Source organism: Atractosteus spatula, chromosome 6 (genome assembly GCF_055471065.1).
Source record: "Atractosteus spatula isolate fAtrSpa1 chromosome 6, fAtrSpa1.hap1, whole genome shotgun sequence".
NCBI classification, from domain to species: domain Eukaryota; kingdom Metazoa; phylum Chordata; class Actinopteri; order Semionotiformes; family Lepisosteidae; genus Atractosteus; species Atractosteus spatula.
In genome coordinates, this window is record NC_142711.1 from 58,834,806 (window position 1) to 58,859,574 (window position 24,769).

Genomic DNA, 24,769 nt, shown 5'->3' on the forward strand with positions numbered 1-24,769 from the left:
AACAGTAAGGGTTTCAAAATAACGTTGCCTACAGAGGCAGAGCAGACCTTAATGTGAATTGCTTTGTAAATGATCAGGTCTTGGTCAGCTTCAGTATCAGATTATATGCAGTTACTAATTAGAAATAATCTATAATCTTTTCGTTGGAAATCGGATTTAGAAGAAGCAAACCATTTTGAAATTGTTTTAGAAAAGCCAGATGTGAGACAGATGGCTGCATTTTAGAAAAAGGGAATAGTAATTGAATCATATCAGCTCTTTCACCCTTCATAATTGTTTATGACAGTGCAGCAATGCCAACACTTTAGAATTGATTTTAGACAGATTATGTTCTCTTTGATAAAGAGTCTCCCTTGAACATACTTTTTTTGTGGCAGTTAGTAGCAGGAGTTAAAAACATTGATCTTTGTTGACTGGGTATATAGCAGAATCGACAGAAATGGATTGCAATTAAATAAATCTGTTATCAAACAAAAATAAACAAGAAAATTTAAATGAAAGAACTACTGTAGCAAAACGTACTTGTAGATGTACTGTACCATTATAATCTTGCATCAATTTTCACACTGGCCTGCAGGCAAATGTGAAGTCAAAATAACTACAATGTATGGCTTCCTTTAAGAATAATATCAGTTACACTGCAAGCGTGCCACTTTCAACAGGCTTCAGGAGTGCACCTATGCCTTGAGGGTCCGGAAATGAAATAAGATTTTTTAAAATAACCTGTTGAGCTAGGATGCGGTTCTCAGGCATTCTTATTCATATCATGCAATCACTAAAGAATACGAACTGCACCACCAATGGCAGATACTTCCCTTAGGGTAGCATATAATTGCTTTTGGTAAGATTGCAGACAAGTGTGCTTCTCCGAACCTCACCAGGTAATTATGCCATGCATTTTTTATTTTAAGTGCTTCTCAACATAAAGTATGCATAGCCTGTGATTGATCCTCAGCATAATTTGTATAAAAATGAAAAAGGTGACTTTATATGCATTACCTTCAGTCCATTCAGCCTAAGCCCTTTTAAGGCAGTTTTGAATTGGTATATTTTTGTCTTTAAGGTGCATACTTAATAGTGTGAACAGGTATGGAGTTTAATGTATAAAGGTGTTATATAGAGGTATGACTTTATAATCTAGGGCACTATTTTTAACATGGTGACAAAAAACTTGTTGCTTTACCCTTGGTGCCACATGATGCATCTTTTAAGCATAATATCTGCAATGGACTTTCATTGCTTGTTTTTAAAATCTCATTGTTCACTTCACTTTTGTAACAACATTGAGGGAATGTATTTAGTGGTGTTCAAATCTAATGCACGGCTTGCTTTATGAAAAAAAGTTGTGTTAAAGAGAAAAAACTATTTGTAATGTGAAATCAACAAATTAAAAGAGTAAAAAAATAATTGCAAGTGTTGATTAATGTTTACTTTCTTCACAATGAACAAAGACTCAATGTTTGAAAAACGAGGCAGAAATTATTTAAAAGCCACGTTTGCCATTATTTATTATGAAATTGGATTTTTTTAAAAAATAAAACACTAATAGCAATGACACTTCAGAGACAACAAAACACATTACCTTAATAAAATAAAACAATGACACATATCGCAAAACAGAAACAAAACAATATTTATAGCTTCCTCAGGCTCGTGATCACTTGTGTTCTCCTTCTTCCTCAGATTGGCCCTCTCCAGGATAGAGCTCAGAAACGGGAGCAAGCTTAATGGACACTTCCAGGGCGCTCCGCTTCCTTCTTGCTCTCCTCTGTCTCATCGGACTCCTTCTCCTGCCTTTCTCTCTCTCGTCTCATTTCTTTTAGCTCTTGCCTGTACTTCCGCTCAATGAAGCGCTTCTGATGAGCCATCTGGGGAAAGTTATCTGGTGCAAAAAGAGATGTCAGATATAAGCAGAGGACAGTAAGTAGTGCAGAAAGACACACTCAACTTCTAGCTGGCTCTTTGAGGGAAAGCAGTTGCAAATAATTTGCCTGTAACACACAAAATGGGAAAAAAAAATTTTAAACTAAAACATTAGTACAGATATAAAAAAATATCTCACCATCCACCAAATCTCAAAGCCGAAGTACTCTTAGCACAGCAGAAATGTAAAAATTGAAGTGCAGTCTGAATTCACTGGCAGACCTCATCGTGGTTTTAGAAAAGAATTGTAGTGAACTGCAGTTTTTAATTATTAGTTCACAAAATGAACTGAAATGACTCCTCTAATTACTGGAATTAAAAAAAAATGTTTGGAACTTTCTGATCAGTCAGTTCTTGTGAAGTATGAAAACATGCAGACCCAGAAAACTACTGACTTTCATTATCTATTTCAATTCGAAATATTTCTAAATTTTTACATTTTTCATCAGCAATCAAAATAATTAAATACTTATGAATATATTTTACATCTCATCAATTTAATTTTTGGACAATTAAACACAGTTCAAACTAATTAAAACATTCTAAATCACAGAATCCTGGTGGTGCCATTTTTTTACAATTCCTTCTCATTACTGCTCTTTTTTAATTAAAGGTGCAGTGACTGCTCTTCACTGAGAAAAAGGTTTTAAATCCTGATTGCACTACTGATTGCACAAGCAACGATAAATACATCTGGCCACGACGACAAACACATATTCTTATTTCATGTGATCTTTTCAACCTGACTGTAATGTGTGTAGGCTCAATACTGAACAGAACAGCTTATACTGGAATTCGGCTGACTCATTGTAGGGCAATAGAACTGTAGTCATTTTGTGAGTTGTAAACGAGAGGGAGTTACAGTGACATAACACCCATGATGCTGTAAAAATAACAATGATAGTGGGTGCAACAGAACCCCAGAAAGCCTATTTTAGATGTGAAAAATAAGAGCATATTTAGTTACCACAATGATAAAGTTAAACGCATGATATTTGAAAGCAACTTATAATTATAATAAAATTGAGACATTTTCACCAAGATTTAAAAAAAAAACATTTCTACTTGGGCTGTAGGATTAATTACAAGACTTTTACTGCATTTTCAACAGAAGATATACACTTAAAACTAAACATACATTAACGCACTTTCTGTACCTGCACGGTTTGCTCTATCACCGTATCTACAGTATCATCCCACAGCCCTTATATTCATGAATATCATTAAAAACAGAAAAAGATTAAGAAAGACTCTCAGCTTTTCAGAACAGCTCAATTAACTGCTAATTAATTTATGGTTAAGTAATCCAGTATTGCCCAAGACAAATGTAAGCCCACCCACAGTATTGCTTTTGAGTGTGTTTCTGCTTTATAAGATGTAAGCACAGTTAGTTTTAATCCTAACAGTCAGTAGAATAACTTCAGTCTTGATTCCAGTTGCCCTCAGGCACTTTAACATGCATCATTAATCTAGTTCTACCCAGCGTGGTCGCACACGACCACAGCCTAAGTCAATATTTACTTAAGACGCGTGTCTCACTTCATCATGTTACATCAACAAAGCCTTTAAAGAAACCCTTTTATCAATCAAAAAGGGACAACTGGAGCTTCACAAAACCTTTTTCAGAACCGAAAAACGCCAAGGTAATCAATCAAAAAAACAATTGTGCGCTTTGTTACGGCCAGTGACCACGGGCTAAGTCAATATTTACTTTTGAGACCTGAGTCATATTTCATCATTTTTCACCAACAAAACCACAAAACCTGTTCTCAATTGAAAAAGGACAACCAGAGCTTTACAAAACCGTTTTCAGAACCGAAAAACACCAAGGCAATCAATCACATGGACACTTTTTATCTGATGATGCACTTCAGCAAACTTCCAAAGTGCATCGATAAGGTAATCAATAAGCCAGCAAAGCATGACTGTAAAAGCAAAAACCAGCAAAAGAATATATCCCATGTTTTTAGCTTATTCGGAAGTACGATATATATCCACAAACAAAAGGCTAGACTAACCCAACTCCAGACCTGGAGGAAACTGAAAGTTATTGGCTTTGGAATAGAAATTTGATACTGGACTGCCTGAATATAAGGTGATCTGATTGGCGAAAAACGCTGTCATTCATTGTATTTTCAGCCATTCAGACCCTTAGGGGATGAGACTTCCTCTGGAAGCCTCTGGCTGTATTCCACGTGCATTCTAGCTGTCAATCACTGACTCAGAAGGGGTAATCAATCAGATTATTACCAGTGGTCCTTTTTTTCACAACAGTCTAAGGTTTTTTTTTCAATGCCTAACAGCAGAAAAGGGCCCTGTAGCAGTGTCTAAAGAATTTTATAGCAATTGCAACGTTACTGCTTTCAATAACTTTTTTTGGGGGGGGGTGTGAGAAATTTCATTCCAGGTCCAGTCTTCACAAAACATTATGTAGAATTTTTTCAAATTGATCAATTTGTCCCAAATTTTTATCCAAGCTCATAGAGACCTAGGACGAGGCCTACAAGCATTTACAGCTACCAGACAGGCCTAAAATTGAAAATTATGACCTCTGAACACCAAAAAATGTTTTGCCTGCTGTTTTTGTTTGTTTTTTTCATGTTTGTCTGCTGAACGGACACATTAAGAAATAAAAGGAATTTGTTCACACTCAAAGCCAAGGGGGTTAGCTTCAATTTAAGACCTGAACCAGGCTCCTGCTGTGTTCTGCTGCACAGATATAACAAAATGTTTAAGGGGAGGAAATTCCAGGCGGACATTGGCTAAAAGGGTCTGAAACAGTATTAAAGTCAGGAGACAATTTCAAAGTTGAGGGAGAACAATTGGTCTAACATGGGTGGTGACTCAGCGGAACACAGTAATTTCTCCCACAAAAAAAAACTGTACCATGGCACAACTGTAATCACATGTTGACTAACTGTCTGCATGATGGACATGCATGATTTTCGATGGAAGAAACAAAAAAAAATCTTTAATCTATAAAGGATTAAACTTCTGAATATTTTTTTCCTGTTTGCTGCTTGACATGAAAAAGCTACCTCTCCAGCTTTCTTGTGGAGCGCACTGCAATCAATTTCTGCAGAGAAGCGATTCTCCCCATCACCCCAGAGCTGGCTGCTGTACCACTCTGGCTTCCTGGCTCACTAAGCCTGTTTCTTTCTGTCATGTGGGAACACCACGCCAGCACTGGGAGCTCAGTGAAGCCTTCAGAATACAACAAACAGGACAGAAATATGTAATAAAGTAAAAGTGCATATAATGTATATGAAAGAAAGTATCGCAGTGAGATGCTCTTAATATTGAAAGACGTAATTTGTACTGCAAGATTTTGATGTCAGATCCGATTTAGATCAACATTTCTTTTCAAGTTAATTTTTAACATGGCCATCATACGCTGATAAATTGCTGAGCTTCCATTGTTTCTGTCTGGTCCGCTTTATCTGGGCTTGTCAGCAGTGTACAGTGATGTACAGCACATGTAAATCCCAAGGCTGCAATCCAGTAACTAGCTATTTCTTCAAAAGATTTTAGTTTCAGAAGAACTTCTAGACAAAATACAGCATTGGTACAAAACAAATTTTAGTATCAAAGCACAGGAGATCAAAGGACAGGAAACTAAATGATCCTAAAAAATGTGTAAAGCATTGAAGCACATACAGTTTCAAGGTCATCTTGTGGCCTGCCTGTTACCTTTTGCTATAAAAAAAATTATGTTCTCTGCTACCTATTCATTCATTCTGCTAGTTAATCTGTATGATCCGTGCTCTGTGACTATCCATCTGCTTTTGAAAATATCTCTCAATCATGTTGTATACTGGAGCTTTGTATACATACAGTATGTTCTGAAATCTATAAATAGAAACATAAAAAAAACATGTGAGTAAAACAAACAAACAAAATTAAATTAAACAGTCAGGGGGAACATTAACCTAGCAGACTCTAAAGGTCAAAGTTGGCTGAAATAATTATGTATAATTACTGAAGGTGCAACCAAACCACATATTTCTCAAACAGCATAATGAACGTATGCCCCTTTTCACATGCATATGGAGAAAGCTGGTGTCTAGCCTAGCTGTAATATGTCTAAAACTCTGTAGCTAGACTAATAACTCACACCAGACCTTGGCAGCATACCACTCATACTCTTAAGTCTTTAAATTGGTAACCTATAAAGTCACATATTCAATAAAAGATCTTGTTACTGACTTTTGAGGCTTTAAATAATCTGACTCCATTATACATGTTTACACTCCCCTCCTGTAGGCCCAGTTGAGGGTGGTCCTCTGTTCACTCTACCCAGGACTAAATGTCGGTCTCACTTTTGGTAGCCGTGCCTTTTCTGTCATCGCTCCTTTGTTATGGAATGTCCTTTCTCCAACTCTTAGTTGTAACAGAAGACATCCAATGGTCAAAAATACACCTTACCCAATTTTGAAATTAAAACACTAAAGCTTAAATGTCCCACAATAACAGAGCCCAACTGGGAACCATCTAGAAACAGATTGAGGCCCATTACATTACTATCAACCAAATGAGCAAACAAAAAAGAACACTGGCCTGATGGTTCTCAGAACAGTTCTCATTTTTATAAGGACAGGAGGCTGTTAAAAGATTCTTCTCATATATTAGCTGAATCAAAGTAATCTTAAATGGTATCACGTTAAGGGCCATGTAATGTGCTGGAATTCTCTTACATTGTAGGAATGCACATATAACTTTCTGAAGATTTAAAAAAAAGACAAAATAGCTCCGAAATGTCTTTGCTGCTGTCTTTTGTAGTGCAGGATGTAGCACAAGTTAAGTCAAGAAATGAAAAGCGATGTGGTGATCTCTTTGTGCTTTATCCTGAAACCCTTTCAAGAGACAGTATTGCATTTGTACATTATGGATATGTGCTTTGAGGCTCTGAATGCAAGTTTCCAATTGACCTACAGTACCTTTTAATGATTGCATGATGCAAAACCTTAGCTGGAGGCACTTCGATCCACAATTAAGAAGACTGTTATATACAAGCAGCTTTCATGAAGCCTAGCAACTTGGATATCGAATATCCAAAACTCAAAATTAAAGCTCCATCAGTTTAGAAAAGTGTATAAAGTATTTCTAACAATCACAACAGTTAAAAAATGAAGTAAAAATAAAATCATTTTTTTTATCTGCCACATATATTTTACATACCTATATTCAGTGAAATACAGTACCTGATACTTGTCTGTTTTAAGAAGTATATAACAGGGTACATACATTAGAAAAAATACATTTTAACATGAATCTATTTTAAAAATCTAACGTGGCACTTTAGAACAACAAAAACAATAACATGAACAAAATAACTCTTCAAATATGCTTGTGAGAATGAAGCAAAAGCTGATTAAGCAGTTAAGTGCAACTCATTTTCCTGCTATATTCTTCAGCAGGAGAGATTCAAGTATAGCCTTTGTTTGCCTAAGTGTCTACATAATCAGCATGCAGGTGCTGTTTCCATATCTCATCCATTCAGACAGGCATAAATGTTTTTCTTATTAATGAATGAACTGTGACAAGAACTCACAAAGAAATGATGAATCTTGTTCATGAGTTATTGTGTTACAGCAAGACAGCATAGGCATCCATGCAACTCTAAAGCAATGCAAAGCTCCACACATTTTATTTATTTAAGCATTATACCAAATACACACTTAATCCACTTGTAATGAGTCAAACTCCAGTGATAGATGATTTCAAATGAAATGACCTTTCTGAAGGCATATCTAATTTAGTCACATAAATCCGCAATTTATGAAGAGGAAATCCTCATTTAGAACAAACAAATAGTACTCAATCAATTTGACAGTTGTCTACTTGAAAAATAGGACTAAGGTAAGAATGGAGTAAGCAAAGTCAACTGTCCTTATTTACAAAGATTTGTTTTTGTGTGCATTCTCTCTCATCTAAGTGATTTCTGAAAAACTGAAAAATGTACTGCAGGTTGGGTAAAAAAAATAATTTGCTCTTTTTTAAAAATCATATTTAATTTAGAATATCAATAGCGTTGAGACCAGACAGAAGTCTGGGACTGGTGTGACAGGTGCACCCATCTTTAAGCAGCTCCACACTCGTAAAGCACTAATTGCAGTACTCTCACTGGACTCCCAGTTGAGAAAGCACAGTTCTATTCTTCTTACTAAAAAGAACCTCATTAGGAGGCAGCAGGTGAAAATGAGCGTTCACCATCATCCTCTTTTCCCTCTTATCACCTCTAAGTCCTGATTTAGTTTTTGAAAAAGCAGAATTAAGCAAAACCTGCACTCAAGTTTTAAGAGGAAAAAGGTCATTCAAGTAATGAAAAACAAAAACGATGACAAAGTGTAATTTGAAAAGATAATGCAATATGAAAAACAGGAGTGTGGAAAACAGATTTCAATGAAGTAGTATTTTAAGAGGACCTATCTAAATTTAATAAGCTAGTGCTTTCAATGACTGTGCTTAACCAAGTAAAGAGTCATTGTGTAATCAAATTCCTTTCTCTAGCCATGTTCAAATTGTTAACAAACTGTTTTTAATAATATTTTCACCTATTTGCATGCCAAAGGGCTCTTTCTTTACTTTCCAATGCATAAATCTGGTAGAACATGAATCTGAGCTATACTGTTTGCCTTTTAAAAAGCTACATTATAAATATTCAGCTTGGCAGGACAGGCAACAGAGCTGCCTCCCAAGGGCAGTTTTAAATTGATGATGGAATGTTTAAAGTAGAAGAGGGCATTATAAAAAGGAAGACACTTAAAAGAATAATGAGATTATTTTTGCCAACCAACTTACATTTTTCAAGTGCGTCCATTGCAGCTCCCATTTCAGCTTGCTGAATGCTGTTTTTTTTTTTAAAAAGGATAACACGTTAGTGCATTTTAAAGCCTCCTGGTCACATTCAGTATGAAAATGCCACAGATAGCAAGATTAAAAATGTATGTTTTAAAAAGCACTTTTTAAGCAGTATAAAATATTTTATATTCTAGCTAACACAACATACACTAGGAAAGGATTAACTTTTTGAGTGCACTCTGTGTAGACTGTGCATTTTTTAAATATTCAGAGATTAAAAAAACGTGCAATCATACAATCATTGTAACTTGACTAACTTTAACTTGAAAAACTTTAATGTATTAAATCTTTGGAGTTCTAACTTTAATAAACAAACCCGTTTGCATCTTAAAGTTTAAGATAAAATGAGAGGTAACAAAAAAGGCTGTTGAATTTGTGTCTACTCATTTAATATAGCATTCTACTTTACTACATTTTTCCTCCTCAGTAAAAGTGTAACACACGTTTGTACAGGTGGGTTAGTGAGTCATTAAGTTAGAGAATGTCTGAAAAAGTATACCTAGCTTGTGTTTGCCATTTTAACATACTATCTTAAAATAAACAGTTTGAAAAACTCAGTTATGAAATGCACATAACATTTTCATGAAATTAACTTTCTTCTAATATTATTTCAGCATGCATATTGTTAAGACCATGATTAAAGTGCTGTTTTAAAATAATGGTCTTTCAACAAACATTGAATGTCATGTCAATAACAAATGATCTTATCATTTATCATCAATTAATTAAAGCATTAAAAAAAGTACATTATTTAACTACAGATGACCCTAAATTAGTAGTAGTAGTGGAAAGAAACATGTTTCAATTAAAACTCACAAAAAAGCAAATGAAACTACATTGTAATGACAAAAAAAAAACTGAGAAGTATGATTCCTGAGAATTACAAGAGGAAACTGAAAATGTTTCGCACTCAAAAATGATTCTTGTTCAGGTTTTGCAGAATGAACAATTTGCTTACGTATAGCTTTATATAATCTATACCTTGGTCCTTTCCCACATCCTATTCGTTCTCCTTTAAAGTACACGGCAACAGTGTAGGTTCGAGCATGTGAAGGTCCCACAGTCTGCAGAGTCCTGCAAGAAAACAACACCAGGGTAAGAATGTTAATTTGTATTTTAATTGTATATTAAACAGAACATTACACATAGCGTGCTTTGCCTAAAGGAGGTCAAAGGGTTTGTATTTAAGGTTCAGTATTTAAGTTTAGCTACATACTTACTATTCTTGTTATAGATTGTCCTGTATATTCAAAAAACCCAAATTAACAACTGGTTTGATTTTTGTTGCTGCAGGTCATACAGCAGTGTGTATTTTATATTTGCAAAGAATTAATTATTTTTTTTATCATTAAGGGGAAGAAAGGTTTCAAAATGTCAATTCACCTTTTTTTAATATTTGCAAGCCCTGGACTAAGACTGCCTACATAATTCAAGTCCTTATACTTATTGAATGATCTGTATAAATTTTTAATGGGATACGGCCATTTAATGCTTGTTAATTAATAAATTAAATCTATTTTCTCACTTACAAATGAGAAGCCCTGTGGCAGTTAATATACAAATCTGGTCTCAACAGCCCTTTTGTAGAAAACCACCACGAGTGAGCACAAAGTAAGAAAAATGCCTGCTGAACTCTGAATCCAACCACAACAGCCTTTTATAAGGAATTCAAATTAAAATTTTATTACACTGGCAATTGATGATTCAAACTGAGTGTGAGAGTGGGGAAAAAGTACATGAAGATCATAAACACAAATAGACGAAAACAAAAAAATAAGTACAGATATTTATTGTGTACTTTACTATTTTGCATTCAATTGCAGACGATGCACAATTACATATGATTATCAAAAAAAATAAAATCATTTTAAATCATCTAATAACATTTTCCATTTTAGAGTACTCTACGGTCTCCAATGCCTTCAATAGGTTTTTCAGTTTCTAAAAAATAAACTTTGTTATGATTAAAATACGCTCAAGATTCAAAAGCCTACTTGGTGCCTACAAACAAAAACAATAACACTTTGTTTGTGCTACATCTGAAGTCCTTGTTCCCAGGACTTGCTGAGTGTGCAGTTCAGTCAGGTTTATTTGGCTGGACCTTCACAGATAGCTTGTGAATAAGTGCCCACAGAGTACCAGGGGTCTGGAAATACTGCAGTAACATAACAGAAATGCTGAGTATCTTTTTGGCATCTCTCTACTCCCCCTTCCATCAATCCAATTATTTTTTCTTACATTCTTTCAGCCTTTTTTGTGATTCTAAAGAAACATAATTTTAGTTGCCATAGAAATACATGCTACACTGTGAAACCAACGTGCAATTTATCAAATGAAAACTTGCTCCTTGAACTTTCTCAAATCAATGATAAAGACTCTTTTTGAACTGTGTATTTATCGGCATAACAGAGGGATCTCCAGGGTGTTATTCAGTTTTTTCAGCAAGTCAGTCTTATAAAGGAATGATTGGCAAGGTTAGACAGGAAAAAAAACCAAATGCTCCCAAGACTCGCACTGCATTCCATTTTGCTCCAAAAACTGTGATGTATTTTCAATAATACACAACCAAAAGGCTATTTCTGCTTTTGACTTCTAAGACTTGTGGGCAATGGAAAAAAACAAAAACAAAAAAAAAAGATCTTAAGAGACAAATTGTTACAAAAAAGCTTACTTGTACAAAGGAATATCGGGCTCTTTCCCCTCTGTCCGGAGTGTTAGACAACATTGCTGTAGCTGGGATTTAGGGTCATTCCAGTCCTGGTTTAGTATAAACTCCTATAGGAATACAAAATTAAATTGAAAAGCTTTCAGCTTTACAAAAAAAAAAATCACATCAAAAACATACTCATCCTTCAGAAAGACCTCATGATGACTATAAATCACAAGCTACTTAAACACAACCTGCTACTCCATCCTAAATAAAAAGAGGGTTGGGGTTCCCAGGTGTCTCGGTCTGATACATTTCTGCTTTCCAAGGAGACTGCTAAAAGCACTTCCATTAACAGAAAAGCAGCCTTGTTATAAAATAGGACTTTGAATCTAGAACTGTCTGTTCCTATTAATTTTCTACAAAGAGAAGATCTCTTCTAGGATTTCTCATTTTTCCTCCAGAGGAAGCATCCTCCTTCTTAAAATTCTACTTTGTGTGCCAATGGAGTATTTTTCTGGTTATATCGAATTACAAAGAGAGAAAAGAATAAAGTCCAATCAGTTTTAACACTTGTTAAACTAAACATGTTAACTGTACTTTTAGTACAGTGATGTACTTTTAGTACAGTAAAAAAAAACAGATGTCAGCTTGTTAATGAGGCTACCAATATATTAAAATAAACAAAACACAAGAGGCTTCCCACAGAGTTCAGCTGTTGAAGAAGCAGTAAATAACTCTCCCAAAGAGACTGACTTGCTCATGTTACACTGTTAGGGGGGAAAAGGCAAAACGATTTTAGGCCGACAGATGAAAAAAAGTGATGATGAACTGACAAAGCAACGCTGTACTAAAAACAGATCTGGGAGACAGGAGAAGTAAATACATGCCCAGTTCCGACTTATCTCAAAAGTGTTGTTATTTCTTATCCCCAATACTCTACACATTTTAATGTGAAAAACTGAACTGTATGGTATTAGAAAAAACACATGAAATTACATTTTTCAATAAAAATGGTCAGCTTTTTTGTACAAAGTACCACTTTCCAAAAATTCTTAAGTACTTTCAATAAGATGGGGTGTGAATACATAGATCTACATTACCAAAGATTTAATAAAAGCAGAGTTATAAGTAAATTGTAGTACATCTAATCACTCATTGCAAAAATGAATGTATTTTAAAATTATTTTATTTTTTAATAAATAGTATTTACATTTCCCATAAAGGCAGACCTGTACATGAAAGAGAGGTTGCTTTTAACTTTAAAATATTGCTCATTAGCTTTCTATGTCTTAGGGATTGTTTTCCACATACAAGGAATTTCAATGAGCATTTAAACTAACATTGTTGCTCTACTGTATGGTGTCAGCTGACCTGCAGATAAAGCAGTACTTACCTTCAATCTGGGAAAGAAACAGACATTCATGAACGTGTGGACGTACTCCAGGTCCTTGTCTATATAAAGTGCAGCAATGAAAGCTTACAAAAAATAAAAAAAAATTAGTGCCATACTGACAGAAAACAGAATTTCTAAAGCATTTTTTTCTTGGCAACTCTCACTGACAATAAAAATTGACCATGTCACTGTTTCAAAACAGAATGTCAATAGTTTTGTAATTGGCAATCAAACTGCAAGAACACATCAATCTTATATTTATTTCCACTAATCCAATTGGGCATTTTTTTCATATTCCTGCATGAATTTAATCAATGAAACTGTACTAACCCCCTGACTTCACTCTAAGCTTTAGAAAATATGAAGCACACCTACAGAACAGTGAATGCATTAGAAAATTTGCAGCTGACTTTTTGTTTTAGTACATAAAAAACATGTGCGATTTAAAAACTAAAATTTAGAATATACAGAAAAAAAAAGAAAAATACAGGGAATTAGCAAACAGTTCCAGGAATCTACAGCGGAGATAAAAGCAGGTGTTTTTTTTTCAAATCCATTTCCCGAATCAAAACATCATGGACACCATGACTCCTTCAGTGGCACGGCCTCCAGCTGAGCTACAAACTGACAGGAAAAACCCATCAACCCAGACCTTGTGAACCAAGTAGAACAGGCAAACAGAAGGATAGCAGAGAGAATACCAGAGGGACAGCAGCTACAGCTGCCAACATATTTTAGAAATCACAAAAGGCCCATAAAGCCAATTAAAGTAATTCAATGACTCAGAGCCAGTAGTACCCAGTCCAGAAGCTCCTACAACGGCAACATCAAGAGTCAAAGTCACCGAGCTGCAGGACTGCCGACTGTACATCAGCACAGATGACATCCCAAATGGCACTGGCAAAGAGTAACTAGTGCTAATGAACCACAGTTGTGTGTGTAATTTGGCACTGGTAAAGCAAGCACAGACAGAGGAAAACATGAAGCGTTAGTGGAGGCCTGTATGACAGAGTGACCACTTTTGCGGCAGGGTAATGGTGTGGAGTCACCTTGTTACTGTTGAGGGCTTTCTTAGTCTACCATGTCATGCCCTGAGCTGCCTAATCCTAAAATGTTAAGCCAGTCAAGCACCTGTGCAATAAGATAATTATAGAACTGTGCACTACCTTTGAAAATACAAATGTCACGAGCAATGTCACAAAGTTTGAATGCTTATGTTTGAGTTAATTGCAGACACAGAACAACCACTTATGTAGGACTGTCTAGCTTGAACCAAACTTTCTCATCAGAAACTATTTTCAAAAAGTATGACATGCTGTGATGGCAAAAACCTACAGAATGCATGGAACATAATTCCTTCTAATCAAATCTGTGTTTTGCACAATATTTAAGGCTATATTGTAATATTATAATTTAATGAAATTTCTTGGAAAGGGAAGGGTAACAAAATCATCCTAATCTGAAAAAATGAAATGTTAAATGAACTAACATCATCTCTCCAACAGATATGACCTATAGAATCAAACAAAGATCTGAGGAAAGGAAACTTTCTTAAATGTGTAAATCATAATTTATATATAAAACAAATATTCACAAGGAATTGTAAAAGAGACTTAAAACTAGCTAACATACAATTCGTCACTCTTTGACATAATCCACACTTACATTAAGTAAAATCAGCATTTGTCTGCTGCAAAACTGAACAAGTAAATATTTTTGCTATTTGTGGAACAAGTATATACTGTAAAAACACTGGAGTTCAGTATAACCTAATTTAGCCAACAAATTCATCTAGTACAGTGGATATAAAACACCTTTATTGAAATTGCAGGTTTTTGTGATGTAAAGCCAGAAATCAAGATAAACAGACATTGGTACCTTTCAACAATAAGATCCCATAGATGTTTTGTCAGCTCCTTGCAGACCATGGCTATTCCATTAGGATACAACCACAAAAGTTTCAAGGAAATCCTACAGGAACACCTGATTTTTATTTGGGGTTAATTAGAATCACTTTCATTGATTGAAGGCTACTTACCTTTGGACATGACTTTGAATGTGATTGGTTAACTCTCAACACAGCTACAGCCCCCATCATAAAATGGTGTGCACACTTATGCAACCAGGGTGTTGCAGGTTTTTACTTTCCCTAATAATGATCTATTTGTTTTTCTCTTGAATTTTGTTGGTTGCAAGGTCACATTTAAGCTGGAAAAATGTCTGACATGATTTATGTTGATTTCTGGCTTTACATCACAAAAACCTGCAATTTCAATAAGGTTTTGTAGACTTTTTATATCCACTGCATGTTCTGCTGGTGTAAACTACATCCATTTATTTTTCATTACAATTTCAAATTAATTCCAATTAAGTTTTTATTTTGTTTTATCCCTATATTTCGAATATTTAGGAAGAAGGCTTTCTGATGATGGATGACTTTTTGTAATATTTGAAATATTATTTCAATTGGGCCAAGAGAATCCAACGGACAACGCGACTGAAATGGCAACTGTGACTCTGCAGTTTGAACAATAAAGCTTTAGTGTCAACTGGAGGATAGACAATTCTTACAATGATCATGTTCTGGCTTGTGTGCTCTTCTCCACAAAACAAAAGGTCACCATAGATCCACCTCCCCACTTAATCCCACACAGTCCCAGTGTGCTTGGGGAATTGTACATTGCCAATAACATGCTGCAAATGGAGATACATGGAATGTGTTTTGCAAAGACAAAAGATTGCTCACTTCCTCTTGACAACTCGCATTGCAGGGAAAAATGTTAGCAAAGAACGAAAGATCTTAATCTTGCTGAACACTGGAAATATATGTCTGTGTGTATATAGATATTAAAAATGTCATTCAAAGAAAATAATCATGTTGTCTCCTCCCTTTTGTTGGAAAAATGCTAACACTGTATTACGCATTTGAATGGGGTTTTAAAATCATCTGGTTTTTAGATCATTAAAATTAACACTCCTGTCCAGAATACTAAATAAAAAGAAGAGACAAGCCGTTGAGATGAACGTTCCAGGCGAATGATTTTCAATTAAATAAGGGTGGCGAGGATGAACTCTTCCTACAAAAAAAAAATCAGTAAATTAAACACTTAATTGCCAGATAAACATCCCTGTTTTCTAAAAGAACTGACAAACCAACATTTATTCTTTGCTTTAACTTTCTAAAACTTCAGCATATTTACAAATATGAAATATAGAAGTGGATTCCAAACCACAGAAGAGGAAATGCAGACACTATAAAATATTTACAGACACTAACTCACAGTTTCCCTATAAAAAGAACTGTTTATAATTCACACAAAAAAACTTCAGTGAACCATCAAGGGACTTTCAGTAAGTTCAGTTTAGTTGGGAAGCATACTTATTATGGAGTGGAAACACTAAGGACATTTTCTTCGACGGAAAGACGATCCCTTGATATCTTAATGTGCTGCTCACTGCTGCTGCCATTAACATTCATTATTATTCAGACTCTCTGAGTCACTAAGCAATGAAATCCCCTCAAACGCTGCCATATTACAGTACACCGCTATCAGAAAATGTACTGTATACACAAATTCTGTTGGCACTGCTATGCCTCTTAGACATGGCAAGAACCTTAAATCTGTTCAAAATTAGTTCATCTGATTGCAATTTGGAAGACACTCACCTTGTGCCCAGATCTCATTTCTCAGTTTAATCAATGATGTGGGTCTGCGTTTCAGACAACTGATACATTTAGATGTACTTTGTAGATGGCTCCTCTAATTACTGTTTTTTTATTTGATTTTCTTTAACTGTTGTTGAAAAAACATGAACTTCGCTCCTCATTTATTTTCTGTTTCCCTGTAATTGTGCTACTTTACCTTTTATGTTACTTTTCAAATACTGGACATAATGCAGTTTAGCTGTTGCTTTTTAAAACAGTAAAATCTGTTCACATATATTTCAACACAAATCTTAGGTGAAATATCCGAGATTCAAGCGTTGCTTCAATCTACCTTTTGTCCCGTCAAGATCCCGTAAAGCTATGCTTTAGGGCAACTTTGTTAACGTTGAATAAAATTAAAACTTTGTGATCAGTCTTAATGAAAAAGAAACCTCCCAAGGAATAAAAAAAGCAGAAAAGGATGCTAGGTGCGTGCAGGCTTCTAGTGTCTGTCTCCTATCAGGTTATGGGGTAATTGCGATACGTTGTGAAGGATGAATGCTTCTGCAGTGTGGGCACCCAAGGAGCCCATCCACGTGCCTCATTCTCTCCCGAGTTAGTGCAGGAACCGTTGACCAAGAGCATTAACTGCCAATTATAAATTGGGTAAGCAGAAAATAAAAATAAAAGTGAGGGACTCCAGCTCTGAAACAAAAAATTAATACCCCTAGTCGATTATTTTTTACAGCATGGTTTAAGCATACAGAGACAGGCACGCATTTAAATCAGTGCCTATTGCTTTACATACAAAAAACCCCCACCAGTTTTGCTATTGCAGAACCACACCATGCGTTTCCTAGCAAAGAAAAGTACTGCAGAGAAGAAAGACTGCAAAAATGTTGTCAAATACAAAACAAACCAATAGACTGCTCTCAATTTAACGTTTTGGGAAGATGCTGCTCTGATTTCGACTGTCATTCTCCATCCCAAATGGTCTGTTTCCAGTCTTCTAATTCAATGAATGAAAAAAAAGGGTGAGTAGAAGTCAGATTCTGATGCACACCAAACATTGGAATAGTCTGGAAAGCCTGATTATTTATTTGCTCTTCAGATTACTACACTTTGTGTTGGACCTTTATTGATCCATCATTACAGAAGGTTTTATCAAGTGATGCAAATTCTTGCTATACTGAATTTAAAACGCTTTACATAAAAGAGGCTAAAAGCACTGTCACAGCTCCTTCATAAAAGCTACATATTACTACAAGAATAATCCTTTATACCAATTGTACAAATGGCATTACAGCCATGCAATTACTCCTAACACTTCACAATGAGCATACTTCATCCGGAAACTAAGAGCAGAGCTCCAGGTACAGAAAAGTAAGTTTAAAATGATGAAAGACACCATTAAGGAGTTATTAAGGAGCTGGCACCGACTTTCTGCAGCTCAGTAACAGCAAGTTTGGTAATGTTTATGTATAATTGTATTTTGCTACATGATTTTATACAAGTTATTTAATCGAGTTGTGTAGTTATGGAACAGTTATAATGGTGTTTTTTAGCCTAATTCAAGTAAAAAAACATACATTTTGTATTATCTTTAAAGAATGTACAAAATCTGTAGTAGGATTAAAATCCCCTTATATTCCTTAATGTGGAATATATTTCAGAAATTATCAGGTTAATTGCGAAATTTACCCCACTTTGGCATGATCATCACAAACGTTCCTGAAATCAAAACAGATTTTGTGGTAATTAAAAGAGGCCATTTTGGTAACTTCCCAGGCAGAAGAAGAAACTTGTTAACGTTTGATCTGTATGTGACAAATTAAAGTTTTTTGCATGACCGTATAGATTAGTACTCATCGAGGATTAGGAATTTATATACAGTATACATATTATAAAAATAAATCTGTCAAAAAGCTCATCTTGTTTTCCTTCACCATCATGTGCTACGCTACAGTCTGTAGTGCATGAGCTAAGAAAATTACAGAGCGTGACCAATTATATGATAGGGAAGGAGAGGCCAGGGTTGTCATTCAAAGCCATCAGTTAACACTTGCAGGAAATTTAAAACACCTTGATTCTCTATTTTGGCCAAGACAAATTAACAGCCCTGACACACTTGCTCATTTAATAGTGACTGTCATAAAAGACATACTTCAGTAAAACTTCAGTAGTACTTAAGCAGCTGAGGGAAACAGCTGAAGCTGTGAAAGATACAGGGGTGAAACTAGTTCTCTAGTATTGAAGGTTTCTCAGAAAAAATAATACATGTCCTGAAACAGTTAATACTAGGCAATTTGAAAGAGGCATATATGAGTTTTAAAGATACTAATCCAGGAAAAGACAACAGCTTTTCAAAGTTTGCTGAGTTAAGACCAAGAAAATGTGTTTGCTGGAACAAGTGGCACCCACTCAGTACGTGTTTGTAACACACACCACCGTGTCAAGCTAATGATGATTTTTGCAAACTCCATTTCTCCACCACTGGCAGTAACTCCTCTCACCTGCCATCTCTGTCTAGATGCTATTGTTTGCAATCCTGCTTCTCAAAAAAGGCGTCTTGGAAACAGTGACGTATGCCAAGACTAGTTTTCCACCAGGAAATATGCACTTCAAAGCAGTTTGAATCTGCATGTGATCAATGAGATCCAATATAAGCAATATAAATCAACAGAAGGCTCACTGCAGACCTTGGTCAACAGTAGTGATAAATTTGTGGATGAATTTTGAGAAAGACTTGCAAGCCTATGGATAGTTTTGCAAACAGCTAAAATAATCTCCAAGTGGGTGTGCTGTAGTTTCCTGAGAATTACTTTCTTTGCTCTTCAGGATGCTGCACAAGGTTTTCAATGGAACAATGATCAAGTGCCCTTTCAATCCATTTGTCTGTTACTATGACAATGGCAACACTCCTGTCAGTGTCACTGTGATTTCAGACTGAATGCAATATGACAGAAAGGCTGTGTACCTCTTTCAAAGGAAGCACCTTAGTCCTCTCGATGAGGTAATGCAAAAAATACAACTAAGGAAATATTCTACTAATCAGGTGGCAGCATCACATTCTAAAAATTGTGAAAGCTCTTGCCATTGTGTGTCACCTTGAAGGTGATTTTGGAATCCATGGAGAAAAGTTTTTTTCCACCACGTTACTCCGAAGAAATGCATGTGAAGTTGGGGGAATATTGACCAAATCACGACAGCAACACAACTCTATTTAATTTTGAAAATGAGAAAACAGCTGCAACAACATTAATCTCTTCTGCAGTGATAGACTGGGAAGATGAATGTGATTAGCTAAAACAGACACTTAGGTAGGCTAGAAGAATCCCAGACACTCAAGTTATTTGGATGTATCCCAGCAGCACAAACCAAGTTGCAAATGAAGGCATATGCTGATAGCTTGGTATCTAACTGGTATCTTTCTGGGCTACCAGCGGCCACAAAGGCAAGCATTCAAAGACATCAATATGTTTGACATTATATAGTTGGTCGTAAAGTACTGGAGGTCCCATTTCATAATTTTATGAGCTTATTCATCTGAGTCTGTACAACATCTGAATAAAAGAAAAGAATAAAATAGACATGTTGGTACTTTCAAACGATCTACATTAATATTTCTAAAATATCAGAGATCAATATGCATCCATTTGCACCAAACATAAAAAACAATTAATCTATTGGAATGCAGGGGCAAGAGCTAAAATAACACCAAGATTTTAGCTGCAGCAGATGTTTAAATTATCTTTAAAGAAGCCTGAATAAATACAGATGTGTACTTATTTATCACATAAAACAATATATTAGACATTAAGTGAAATATTGCCTCAAATCCTCTCTTTCCAGGACCAACGCAAAGTATGAGCCCAATGTTAGATACATTTGACATAGTCATGCCAAAACCACATTGATTATTCACAGAATGAGCCATGCATTACTAAGCAAAACATAAATATCATCCTGTATTTAAAATGCATACATATGAAATGAAATCTACACATGTAGGTGGCAGTACTCCGGCTGTATCATCTAAGCCTCATTTCATAAATGCAGAGTTCAGTATGGGCATCACTTAGACAGGAAGGCCTCCAGGTACATCAGGCAGCTCAAAGAAGCTGAGGCAGCCTTAATATAAAAAAATAAATAATTGCAAAGGTACATTCAGAGGAGGCATTTATCTGGAAGATGTGCTGTCATTTGGGACAAGATGTTTAGCTAAGCTTTTGCTAGAATGATTGGTATTTCATAGTTTGAGTTTTTGTTGAATAGAGGTTATATAACATTACTTTAGACTACATTTATACTGTTTAGATTATAATTTAAATTATTAAGCAATAAAAAAGAACAAATACAACTTTTTTAGCCTATTTCTTTCTTTGCCAGTTTTACTCTCAAACCCAAAATTGTTGTAACACATTCTAAAGTGGAAACACTTAGGAGTTACACTGATGTCTCTCTCACCTGAACTTCAGATACACTTGCATGTGCAAAAATGCAAAAAGAAATCTAATTTCAGCTCAAGAATTTGAAAATATCTAGAATCAGGTATAGAAGAGCAAAGGAAAAAAGGACTGTTTTCAGTAAAATGAGATCCATTTCATTTGAATGTGGCCTAACATTTGAGAAAGTAACTAAAACACATTACATTCTGTATCATACCAATCAACCTGGACACCATTAATACTGAGAGGTATTAAACACGTAACAAATGACCATTAGTACTTGTTGCGTTTTAATGCCTTTAAGTATATTTAAGTTATTGTATGACTCAATAATGACTTCTTAAATAATAAGACTGGCCATATAATGCAGAATTGTTTGTTTTTTTATATGTAACCACACACAGGAGGCCTGCTGATGAAGAATGTTGTTTCAGCTACCAAAACCAGCGCTATTCCATAGGCTGTTAGCACTAGCCAGACTAACCATGGTAAAAACCATGCTCCAGTTATCTTAAGAACACACGTGCTATTAAATATTCCTGTAAAAAAACACTTAAGCGCCTTACATTCCAGAAGATCTGCCAGGGTCTTTGTTCTGAGAGCTACAGGTCTTTTTGTTTTGTCGTTGGTTATCGCATACTCCTGCATGCCCAGCTCTTCTGCTACTTTGGCTTGGGTCCTGTTATTCACCAGTGAGCTTCGCAGCAACTACACAAGTGAAACAAGACAACACATTTTAAAAAGAGAGAACACGGAGCACATGGTGTTTCTACGAAGTCAGCTTTACTCAAAGCACCAAGAATATGCTGGACTGTAGCGTCATTAGAATTGTTAGATTTGCATTGTATATGCCTTTCATACCTTGACTTTAATATTAAGAAAAGGAAACAGACCTTTGTTAAGTTTAAGTATTAGAATATGGATGTTATGCTCATAGGTTATCAACATGAGCTTTGCAAAACTAGTGACATCTGTGCTGTTGATATTGCCGACATCAAATGCATGCTAAAAGTTACAAACATTTGTGTTATTTCTGTTGTTATTTGAAGTGAATTATAGGAAGGTGACAGTGTCTTCCTTTTTAAATGCGAGTATCATTAGTAAGTTAAGACTCTTATGCTGTCTATGTGATATTGAAACACTTATAAATGTCCCTTTATTTTATAACTTCAGGCAGTCACAAAAGCTTCCAGGTGGCTAAGAATGTTTACTAATTTCCAACTAGAAGTTAAGCGGTTGTGGTTAAAAAATCAAGTCAGTGTTCACAGGGAGTGTGACATAATCAAAGTAGGCCCCCATACAGAATAAAAGAAACGGTGAACAGAAGAGAGAGAAGGACTGTTAGAGAGCTTCTTCTTAATAGACTGGGATTATGGAACCTCTAGGTAATCAGAGCACACAAGACATCTACGCAAGGCCTTAAGTAAGGGACCTTTTGTTATATATTTGTGGTAAACCATCAGGCTGTACAGATGGGGGGTGTACAGATAGGGGGCCCATGCACAAACTGGGGCTACATAAGTGATGTTCCTAAGGGATATATACAGTATGCAGACAATTGCTCTCTCCAATTTATACCAATGGTCTAGACATGGTTAACAAACAAAGTAATTTTTCAGGTGATGCCAAACCAGGAGGATTATCAAACACTGTATATGATGCAAGAGAATTAAAAAAAAAACAATTTAGCACAAATCCAGGACCAGGCAAACACCTGGTAAATGACATTTAATGTTAAGTGTAAGGTGTGACTCTTAATTGCAATGAAAAGCCTTGACATTATTAAAATAACTAAATTTAGTCTAATAGAGAGATATTAGAAAAAAGGTTATAAAAACTATCTGACATCTCTTGAATTCATTTTAACATTGCCTGTGCACTACACTAGGAGGGAAAAATTGAAGGAGAGGCTGCAACTAAAGTCTTTTTCCAGTCCTGGCTTTGATCTAACATACCCTTACAGGCTCCAAGGGTAAAGCATATCGGATGGGTTTCAGGGAAAGATCTACACAATTCATAATACTTTTACTGGATTTAAAAAAAAAATCAAAATACTGCCATGAAGGAGTGGGAAGCTCTTCCAAATGTGTTATTAACTCCAGGGCCCATTTTCATCTACATTGGTTAGTTATTCTATCACATCAGACTCTGTAGTTTGAAATCATTGAATGCAACTGACCTCTCACTTATATTATTAAATTCAGTTGATTGGACTGGAAACAGAAAAAGAGAAATGTGCCCAAATTCAGGATCTGGCAAACGCCTGGTAGATTACCTTTATTGTCAAGTGTAGGGTGTTGTACACAGGTAGTAAAAATATGCTAAACATAAATGAGAAACACTGAACTTGATGAGTCTACTTACATATAAGTATGAGGTGAGGTGTTAAAGTTGTATGTAATAAGACTGCATTTATGAAATTGTGTACAAAATATTTCCAATACTTTACAAAAGAAACCTACTCTGCCACTACTTCAGATGATCTGTAGGTTCAAAGTAATGACCTACACTTACAGGCTAAAATAGTCTAATCTTTTTATTCTTGAGAAGACTACAAGAGGACCTGATTCAAGGTGCAGTATTTCATATGGACATTTCCAGAACAGATGGTGACACACAAATCATGAAATACACATGTAAACTATGTGGAGGCCTTCTTTACACAAACTATAGGTTAGTGGGAGCATGGAACAAGTAACCCAGCTATATTGTTAAAGCTGAGATGACTGACTGAATGAAATAAATTTCAATAAATGTCTGGTTAAGGTCTTTAGATTAATTATGTACTAGCAATCAAACAGGCTAGACTGGCAAAACGGCTTTCTGTTGTTTGTAACTTTTTTATGTATTGGAGAGTCTGTAACTGTCTACATCTTTAAAAATCACTTAAAGACCAAGCTTTTTATTGTAGCTTTTAACATATGATTTAGTTTCGCTCTTGGTTTTACACGGTCAATTTGCTGTGCTTTTCTTTTCACTTTTGTGTAATGCATGCTATTGAGTTTTTTGAAAAAGTGCTTGGAAGTAAAATCGCATTAATATTACAACCCTATGATTTATAAAGTACACAGCATGGCTACCGAACTTTTTTTCAAAGAGGCAATTTTAAAATGTATGTTGTACTTTTGAAAGGGTATTTTGTATAAGTTTGTTTTATAGAACAAAGTTAGAGAGTTTAAAGAAACAAGGAATGGATACACTTTGCCTGCCAAATAATTGTAGCATTTGTGAACTGGTTTTCTCTTTTTTGTCTTACTTAGCCATATGCGAAATTAAGTGTGCCTAGTTTACTGCTAAAGATCTAAAAGGTTCATATGTCTCTCAGTGTTTTGCTTCTGTTTCATTATTACTAAAATGGATCTCTATAGCAGCTAGAAATTATAATCACAATTATATGAACATAAAAGATGCAGTTAATAAGCATTTTTACATTCAGATATCTCCATCTATCATCTGATTAAGGGCCTAAAGCTTAGAGAAATCACATAACTTTTATTTTTCCTCTGCCAGACATGATATTGCTGGCCCACCAGAGCGGCTTGGCTTCTGCCTACACATTTTCTGATCCCTCCTTGAATCAGACACTTTCACATTTCTGCTCAACAACAAAAATGCCAGGTCTTTTCCATACATATAGATGGCAGCTGGATCTCAGTAAAAGAAAGTAAACGATGGCACCATTTGAAAAGCAAGCTATCCATACTCGCCACAGTATTCTGTTCCAACAATTTTAACCAACCCACCTTTAAAGTCATGCTCTTGTGCATCTATCAGATATCCAGTGCTCAGATGCTAATTTTTGACTAAGAGTACAGTTAAGCCCATCAAGTCTCCAATGGCCTCTGTCA

General features: G+C 35.4%; 1 protein-coding gene across 3 annotated transcripts in view; it reads right to left on the reverse strand.

Annotated features, from left to right (window-relative positions):
* Window positions 1-1,458: 1,458 nt before the first annotated feature.
* drosha (drosha ribonuclease III) overlaps window positions 1,459-24,769 on the reverse strand; it is a 67,487-nt gene continuing 44,176 nt past the window's right edge. For 2 of the 3 annotated variants that reach the window (XM_088919074.1, XM_088919075.1), the window contains exons 27-32: window positions 21,488-21,629; window positions 12,828-12,910; window positions 11,456-11,559; window positions 9,766-9,858; window positions 8,725-8,771; window positions 1,459-1,882 (exon numbers count right to left, since the gene is read on the reverse strand). In XM_088919074.1, coding sequence (XP_088775200.1) covers window positions 1,725-1,882; window positions 8,725-8,771; window positions 9,766-9,858; window positions 11,456-11,559; window positions 12,828-12,910; window positions 21,488-21,629 — 627 coding nt within the window. In that variant the 3' untranslated portion in view covers window positions 1,459-1,724. Of the gene's footprint in view, window positions 1,883-8,724; window positions 8,772-9,765; window positions 9,859-11,455; window positions 11,560-12,827; window positions 12,911-20,471; window positions 20,605-21,487; window positions 21,630-24,769 lie in introns of those variants that run through there. The other variant, XM_088919076.1, reaches the window with a different exon arrangement.